The sequence below is a fragment of the Tupaia chinensis genome, unplaced genomic scaffold (assembly GCF_000334495.1).
Source record: "Tupaia chinensis unplaced genomic scaffold, TupChi_1.0 Scaffold143921_1, whole genome shotgun sequence".
Classification (NCBI taxonomy): Eukaryota; Metazoa; Chordata; class Mammalia; order Scandentia; family Tupaiidae; genus Tupaia; species Tupaia belangeri.
Window position 1 is genome coordinate 1,101,714 of NW_006203772.1, and position 8,901 is coordinate 1,110,614.

Consider the following 8,901-nt stretch of genomic DNA (forward strand, 5'->3'; position numbering starts at 1 on the left):
TCCATTTATAAAAACCTGCAATTTTATACAATATATATATATATATATATATATATATATATACACATATACATAAAACACAAATCACCTAATGGAACAACATACCCCATAACTTTTGTGGAGGTGGTGAGAACATAAAATCATCAGGTATCTACTCAGGCTCACACAATGACCACTAGTACAAAATACTTTAGGTAAACCTTTTCCAGTAATGGCTTCTGGAAGACATCATAGAAAATGACACCAAATCTACCTAACTCCTGTCAAAACTAAATTTTTAAAAGAACTAATTTTATTCATCATCATTATTATTTTAAATTTTAAAAAATTTATTAAATTTTATTTATTCATTCATTTATTTTTAATTTGACAGAGGGAGACACAGAGAGGGAGAAAGAGAGGAAGTGAGAAAGCAAGCCACCAGGTCCAGGACTTGAACCATGGTCAGCCATGTGGGAGTGTCCAATACCTTAACCACCATGCCACCTGCTGGCCCCTATTATTTTAAATTTGAACAGAGAAAGAGGGAAAATGAGAACGCAGGCCACAAGTTCTAGAACTCAAACCAGTTGGCCATGTGGTAATCCAGCACCTTAACCACCATGCCACCTGTCAGCTCCAAGCAAAATTTAACTTATCAACCTGTCTAACCAAAAGCTTTTCTATTTGTTCTAATTTCCTTTGGTTAACTCATAATTACTTTCAAAGAGCAGAGCAAGAGTGATGACAGGCAAATTTTATATTCCAGGATTCCTGTTTCTTAAACTTCCTTAAGGCAATTTTACTACCTACTAGTATTTTTTTAAAGTTTCTTTTCATGAGAGAAGTAGAAATACTGATGGAGAGAAATAGGTATTCACAACAGGGTCTTTACATCAAGATCCATCCCAGCCAGCCTAAATGATGCGCACACACAAACCAACACGTACAGGGAGACCTTGAGACCTCTCTACCCGGGTAGAGAGACCCGGGTAATGCATCACAGAGATTGCATTACCATTGTGCTACTGCAGCTGGCCCCTTACCTCGATTTTTTTTTTTTTTTGAGAGGTTTTTGCTATAGGGCGCGTGCGCTTGCCAGACAGAGACAGAAAGTGAGAAATCACTCCCCAGTGGGGGATGGACAGGCTGCAATCCCTTCTCCTCCACTCTCCTCTTGGGATCTTGGGCACGCACGCACATGCGCCCACACACGCGCCCGGCGTGAGTTTTTAAGCCACTGGGTCCAGGACTTAAACCGCGGTCAACTACAGGGAAGTCCAGCAACATAGCCATTCCACTAACTGCTGGTCCCACTCACAATTTTTTTAAAGGATAGATAGTAACATTAAAAAGAACATGTTGATTGTACATGTCTTCCAGCTTGCAGGAAGGAAAGGTATGCAGACTAGGTAATTTACTTAAAAGTCACATAAATAGGGCCAGCTGTGTTGAGTAGCATTAAGTGCTATACATTTTGAGCTGGATACCACATAGCTGACGTTGGTTTGAATCCTGGCCCCCAAGAGGCTTGAAAAACACACATGGTATGTGTGTATGTGTACCCAGAACCACAATAGGAAGGAAAAATTCAGGAAAAAGGACCATAGGGTGCCCACACCCCATTGAGGGATTCTTTTTCTATTTTTCTCTCTTTTCTGGTGGGCACACATAACCTCTGGCAATTATTTTTAAAATAAGTGACATAAATGACTTTGTTCTTCATCTCTGAGGCAATGATTTCTTTCAGGGAGAATACCTCATACACACAATCTGATATGCTTCCCCTTCACTACAATTCCAAGTCACTGCCTAAATGAGCTACTGTTAAAAAATGGCAATTAGGTGTATGCACGTAAGCATGGAATATGGATTTTTGTTAGGCAAGGAGAGGGATCAAGGTGAAGTAGTGGAAAAACTGAAAACCACTGTTCCCAAAAGCAAAAGATTCTAAACACAATTCATTAAACATTTGTTCTAAGGATTTAGTTATGCCATACAGTAAATTTTCCTTTAAGATAGAAATAAACCATATTCTACAAGCATTATTTTCAGGTAACTTAAAGACATCTGGTTCCCTTTTAACATACCTTTGGAGCTATAAAGGAAGTGTAAACTCCCAAGAGCCTGGTCTCTGTAATGCTAATCTTGCTTGCCATTGTGGTTTGTCTACTTTTTAGTTACCATTCACTCTTATTCCACCTAGTAAGAGAACAAATTCTTGGGGCCAGCAAGTGGCAGTGGTGGTTAAAGGTGCTGAATTTCCAAGTGGCCCATCTTGGTTCTCTCTCTCCCTTTCTCTCTCTGGTCAAATTAAAAAATAATAACAAATGGAATTAAATAAATATTTTTAAATAATTAAAAAAAGAGAACAAATTCTTTAACACTCCGCATTCTCAGATTCCTCAAAAATGCTGTTCTTACTAATTTCAGACAAATTAAAACTATTAAATGAGCTCACTAATAAAAAGCACATGACAGAAAAAGCAAGAAACATCTGGGCTAGCAGGTGGCATGGTGGTTGAAGTGCTGGACTCCGACAGGGGCAAGCACTGTTTTGAGTTCCAGACCTGATGGCTTGTTTTCTCACTCTCCCTCTCTCTCTGGTGAAATTAAAAAATAATAAATAAAATTAAATATAATTCTTAAAAATAATAAACTGGGGCCCGCAGGGGGCATGATGGTTAAGGCAGCTGGATTCCACACTGGCCCCTGTGCAGGGAGCCCACATATGAAGTTTGGAAAAACTTGCCTGGCGCATATGCACCATACAGGTACATATGCATAGATGTATATGCATACTTATCTACACAAAAATCAGAGAATGGAGAAGGGATTGGAATGTGCCCACCTCTCACCCCTGGGGGGTGATTTCTCACTTTCCTTTGGTTTCTGAAGAACTAATTGCCCTATGGCAAAAAAAATAAATAAATAAAAAATCTTGAACTCCTAAAAGTACTCAGGTGAGAAGCCAGAAATTGGTGTTCTGGTTAAGGTGCTAGACTCTCACTGAGTCCCGGACCTGGTGGCTTACTTATTCACTTTCTCTTTCTCTTGTGAGCACATGTACCTTACAGGAAATTTAAATAATAATAATTAAATAAATCTTTTTTTTAAAACAAGAACTCAGGAGAAAATGTAACATCAGCCCTTTAGGGAAAGTTTCCCCCACCTCTTTATTCTTTGAACTAGTTAGAAGGTCAATTATATCTGTCTCTATAAAAAGAAATGCTTTTAGGGTCAGCCAGTGGTTAAGGGGGCTGGATTCCACAAGGCTGAATGTGCAGCTCAAGTCCCAGAACCAGCAATTTGAAAATTATGCCAGGCACATGTACATACATGCCCAAAATCTCAACAGGAGAATGGAGAAGGAACTATAGGGTAGCCATCTTCCCTGTGAGTTGTTTTTGGTTTTGTTTTCAATTTCCTCCTGTTCCTCTGGCAGACACAAACACCCTATAGTAAAAACTTTTTAAAAAAAAATGCTTGAATTTGGAAAAGTGAACATTCTGTCTAAACTTCATACTATTTCCAAAAACCCTAAGTCAGTTTGATGCTAGCTGCTTATCCACTTTCTCAATTATGCCCTGAATTCCTAAGGAATCTCACAGAATTTCCAAAATTCATTCTCAATATACAAACTAATAAATATATATTACATTGGTCAACAGGAATTTTTGTATAGGAAACAAATGAGTTACCTTTAGTGTGATATACAATAGCAGCCCTCAGGTCAAAAGAACCCCAGCTATCGTTCCTTTCTAGGCCTCTCTGGTATCTCTGTTCTTTGGCGGAGCCTAACAAAGTGTTCGTAGGAGAGACCAGAGGATTTTGATTTTCTATCTCGTAGTCCTTTGAGAGAAACACTAAAGCACCTTGACTATTGGTGTCTGCTTTCTGCAGGTCACCTATATGACTGGGTTCCAAGGATAAGGCTCCACTTTCACCAGTAGTCCCAGATTTTAGAATGCTACCCAGAACTTGAGGACTAGTCCGTTTCTCCAGCTCATAAGCCTTGGGAAACACAGGATGCTCAGTTCCTGAGGGGATTATTTCAGCACCCTGTGAAACCAAAGTGGCAGGATATTCTCCTTGAAATGTCACCTCCATCACTTTATGATCTGATGACTTTCCAATAACAGTCTCAGGGCCAGCACTGGGTTCATTTATGAATGATAAACCCCACTGATTCTGGAAGATATCTCCCAGATTCTGCTGATCTGTTTGAGAGGGCAGATCCACTTGTGCTGTGCTTAAAAGCACAGTTTGCATATTTGAAGGGTAGATAAAAAGGCTAGACTTAATTTGTTCAACAGCTGCTGAAGTTAAACTCATGTCCTGAAGAACTGAATCAGCCCCAGATGAGATAGGTGTCAGAGTACTAGCAGCAGTAGTTAGCAGTGGCTGACCCCCCGGAGGATACACACTTGCATCAGTCCCTGCTAAAACAGGCCCATTAGAGAAGTTGGCAGAAGTAACAGATTTCAGCGCTGACATAGGGACCTGGGTTAACCGACTTGAAGATTGGGTCTGAGTTTCTCCAGTAGATGATGAAGAGGATGAAGATGAAGATGGTGACACAGAAGAGTTCTGTATAGTTTTGTTGAGGTTTTCCTTAACTTTGCTTGCATAACTTATTTTAGGAACTATTTTAGCACTGCTATTGTCCACTGGAAAAACTGGAGGTGGTTTAAATAGGGTCCACGAGTCCTCTTTGGAGGAAACAGCTGAAGCATGTTTTCCTTTGGGCCGATCATCAAACTTTTTGCTGCTCACACCAGGTTTAATATCCGAACTTTTCCGAAGCATATCACCCATAGCAGATTTTCCTCGACTTGTTCCTCCAGGACCAGTTTCATACTTCCAAATAGGCTTTGAACCATCTACTCGGTTTCCCTTTTCACTGTAGTCAGGCTTGAAAGTTTCAAGTCCCTGTTTTAAGGTTGGGACACTGGTCTCTTGTGGCATTATTTTGTCCTGCACTAAATTAAGGTTTTCACAACCCTTAGTACTATTGCGCCTAGCTTTCCTCTTTTTAGGAGTGGTATATCCACTCTCAGATCCACTACCATCATTATCTGCTCCTTTGCCTATATAACCATTAGTAATATAGCTAGAATTATTTGTCACGACACCATTTGGAATTGATACAGAATCAGTCTTATCTACAGACTGGTTCTCTCCAGATTTACTTTCATAAGACTTCCCATTCTTTTTGTCCATACTGTTTTTCTGAATAAAATTCTTGGTTTTAATTCCTGCTTTCCCAAAGGTGCTGGTCTTTACAGTCTGCTTCAGGCTAGTGTCTACAACTTGCTGGTTGCCATTGAGGACCCTTGAAATAGGGTTGGTAACTTCATCAGAACCCAGGCTCTTTGAAGATATTTCTCTTTCTCCAGCATTACCATTTAGTTCACTATAGCCTAGAGGGAGGGAAAAAAAAGTTTTAAAAATCACAACATTAAATTACAATAGTACTTAACATGTAAGGACTGTTTATTCTATGCTATGAGCTCTAGCTTTTTATGTTATTAATTCACATCTCTGTGAGAAGACACTTGTCAGTCCCATTTTATAGATTAGAAATATCCACTGTTAAGCAAAGCAAGAGGCAGAAATAAGCCATGATTCAAATCAAAGTCTGAGGGTCAGAGAGAATTTGTCTTCTTAAGCTGTATGCCACAATCTCTTATCTAACAGAATCAACCTATCCATCATGCTCAAGGCTGTTATAAAGTTTTCTCTACAATTAAGATCAAAGCTACCCTCTGGGCAAAAATCAAGTTTTATTGATAAAGTAATTATTACAAGGAAATTAAAGACTTCATTACTATGAAATCATAAATGGCTGATGATCACCATAAGCAATTTCCATTGCATCTGTCAGACAAAATCTAATCTTTTCTAAACTAGTCTTAAATTCGTTGACATTCTTCAGGCATTCGATTATACTGTTAATATACGAAACCAAAACCTATGTACATGTTTCTAAACCTTGTAAGACATATTTTCTTCATTTTATATTCCGGTAAAAGGCTCAGAGAGATGAAATAAGTTGCCCAAGTCACAAAGTGGCAGAACAGGAAACCTAAACTCCAGTCTGTCTGTCCATGGTTTCCTACTATGAGAAAATTCCAAAAACACAGTGAGAAAATATATAAAATTACAATTAAAATATTTTTAAATAGTAAATAAGATTTTTTTTTAAATACAGTATCCTGGTTTAAAGATCTTCAGCCACCATAAACAGTTAACTCTTACTATGACAGATGACTCAACTGGGTCAACAACTTCTCCCACTGCCTTTCTACTGGTATGAGTTATTTATCTTTCTACAAAATGGTCACAAAGATATCTTGGAAGTCAAGTTATTAGATGTAGATACACAATAGGGTACACTCACAAACTTTCATTTAAGATAGCTTTTGGGGGGAGTCTAATAGAAATACTAAGTTATTTGCCATTATCACTGATTCTTTTGGTTTTGGGCCTATAAAGACTAAAAGGCATACATACATTCATGCACTTTCTGAAAATTTTAATTTCTTACATGGTAAATATAAATAGCTATAACCCACATCAAAGGTTCTTTTGAAGGCCTTAATTTTAAAAGTATAAGGAACACTGAAATTGTTTAATTTGGGGACCAATATTCTTGAACAACTTGACGTAGAACATAAAAGGCTAGAAAGATTCACGGTAGGTTTAACTATAGTCACTCATTTTTCATCAGAGAAAAAGGTAAACACTAAAAATGTGCAAATAAAGCCATTTCCTTCCACTTAATAAAATTCTAGAAAATAACTCAAGAAAACACTTTCAAGGCAAATAATCATTCCTAAAATATAGTGGCATAAAACATGTACAATAAGAAAATACGTTTGTAAAAGCTTTTATTTTTGCAGGGTTACACTTTTATTTTTTGACTGTCTAAAAAGTTGTAATAGCCAATCAAGTTTTTGGTAGAATGAATAACTATGAAACAGGAAGAAATCATTCTTAGGATGTTTTCTAAAAGGGTCCTTATTCTTTAGAAAAGGAGAGTTTTAGAGGCTGTCACCATTTTTAACAGATATAACTATACTTATGGTACTTTGAATCAACCATTTAGCATACTACCAGGCAAAACAAAGGCTTGTATCCTTGGACCCATCCATCATAACTTTTCAGCTATTTTTGGTATTTAAGCAATCTTAAAACACCTAAAAAACACAATGTCTGAACTAACCTGAACCAAAGAAAAGACCTTCAAAAGAACTGAAATATTTTCCCTTAGATTACTAATATTTAGTGGCTCAGACAAAAGAAATCACCAAACAATGAAAAACAGCTCAGAAGCCACTATGCTCCCACTCCCAAGTTTTAATAACAAAAAAATGTTCTCAGTGAACTATATACAATTTCTTCCATGGCAACCTTGTTGGTATATAAAAAAATGTGCCAAAGAGACATTTTCTTTTTAAAGTTTATGTACTTTAAAAAATTGTAAACATTATAGAGTTAAAGAAATCAAAGGTCTCCTAGTGCTTTCATTATTCAGGGCTGCCATGCTAACACAGCTTCAAACTCAGCAAAACTTGAGTACTGATCAATCTGGCTTCTGGATTAGAAACTGAAATTACTCAACACATTTGTCCTTCTCTTACGCCCTCTTCTGGATAAAGAAAAATTACTCTTCTTCATGAGTTTGTGAGTAATGGGGTCATAAAAGCCCACCTCAACACATTATAAACACATTTCAAAACGTTCTAAAGTTTTCCTAGTTATTAGCATTACACATATATAAGTACTAGCACTATGAACAGGCCACATATGACTCCCTCAAAACTGTTTACACTTTCTATAAATTGCTGAGTCCAATTTCTCCTTTTCTAGACAAGATATATCTTCAGGGATGCCAACTTGAATGGTTTAGGGTTAGCATCTACATGGAGAGAGAAGTCCTTCAGAAGCATATTAATCTGACGGAGAAAACCACAAATTTTTGATCTGAACATTGCTTTACATTCCAAGCAACCACTATAAGGAATTACTTTCTCATCTTTTGAAAAAGTTATAACGTTGTATTACTCCTTAGTTTTTAAACTGCTCCAAATCCTAGGATTAAACAATTAATGCACTGTATGTGCGTACCTGTTTCTTGCACACGGTTAGTCCCTACAGCCCAAAATGAAAAATCTGACATTCCAATTTCAGTCAAGTTACATTATGTCTGCGATTAAAAAAAAATCGTTTTTCTCCACCTCTCAATTATTGCTCGTAACAAATTTGACGTGCTGGGTTTTTTATTTACTTTCTTAGCGTTCCCTTTATTCCTCTTCAATTTAAAAATAACTTATTTTTCGAAATCTGCATGGATATAAACTTTTAAGCTCATTTTTTTCTCAAGTATTTTCTAATGTGACTTTCACCCTTGATGTTCATTAAAATAGTTCTGTGATCAATGCCAGTTTTCAAAATGCGAAAAACACCTTCGAATGTGGAAAAAAAGAAAAAAGCCACATTTGAGCCAAGATGGTAGACCAACCTCATGGATGAGCCACTTGGTTCCCCTCTAAGGACAAGAGGGGGTCAAAATCTCGCCCTCTTCCCCATCCGATCGGACATTTTTGAATCCCTACCTTCAAAGACACTAACCAAGCCCAGAAGGTAAACGTTGAGTACGAAGAGAATGAGCAAGTTTTTTGTTTTTTTGGGGGGGAGGAGTAGAAAACGAGAGCTGGAAGGAAAGGGCCCAAGTGAAAGCCTCAGAGGCGGAGTCGTGAGCGAACCTGGCAGGAGACGAGGTTGCTGTGGCGGAGAAACTCGTGACCGTGGACCTCGGTTCCCGCTGGGTACCCCACCCGGGCTCAAGCACCGCCTCGGTTCAAAATTAATCCCCCCCGCCAACCCCCCAGACTTCCGACCCCAAGGAGCGTGGCG

At 38.0% G+C, this 8,901-nt stretch overlaps 1 protein-coding gene across 1 annotated transcript in view; it reads right to left on the minus strand.

Moving 5' to 3' along the window:
- Positions 1-3,680: 3,680 nt before the first annotated feature.
- The window catches only part of LOC102477274 (nuclear FMR1 interacting protein 2), a gene marked incomplete at both ends in the record, with an annotated part of 6,450 nt that continues 1,229 nt past the window's right edge, over positions 3,681-8,901 (minus strand). The window contains 1 exon segment of the mRNA XM_014582927.1: positions 3,681-5,402. Within this exon segment, the coding sequence (XP_014438413.1) occupies positions 3,681-5,402 (1,722 nt within the window).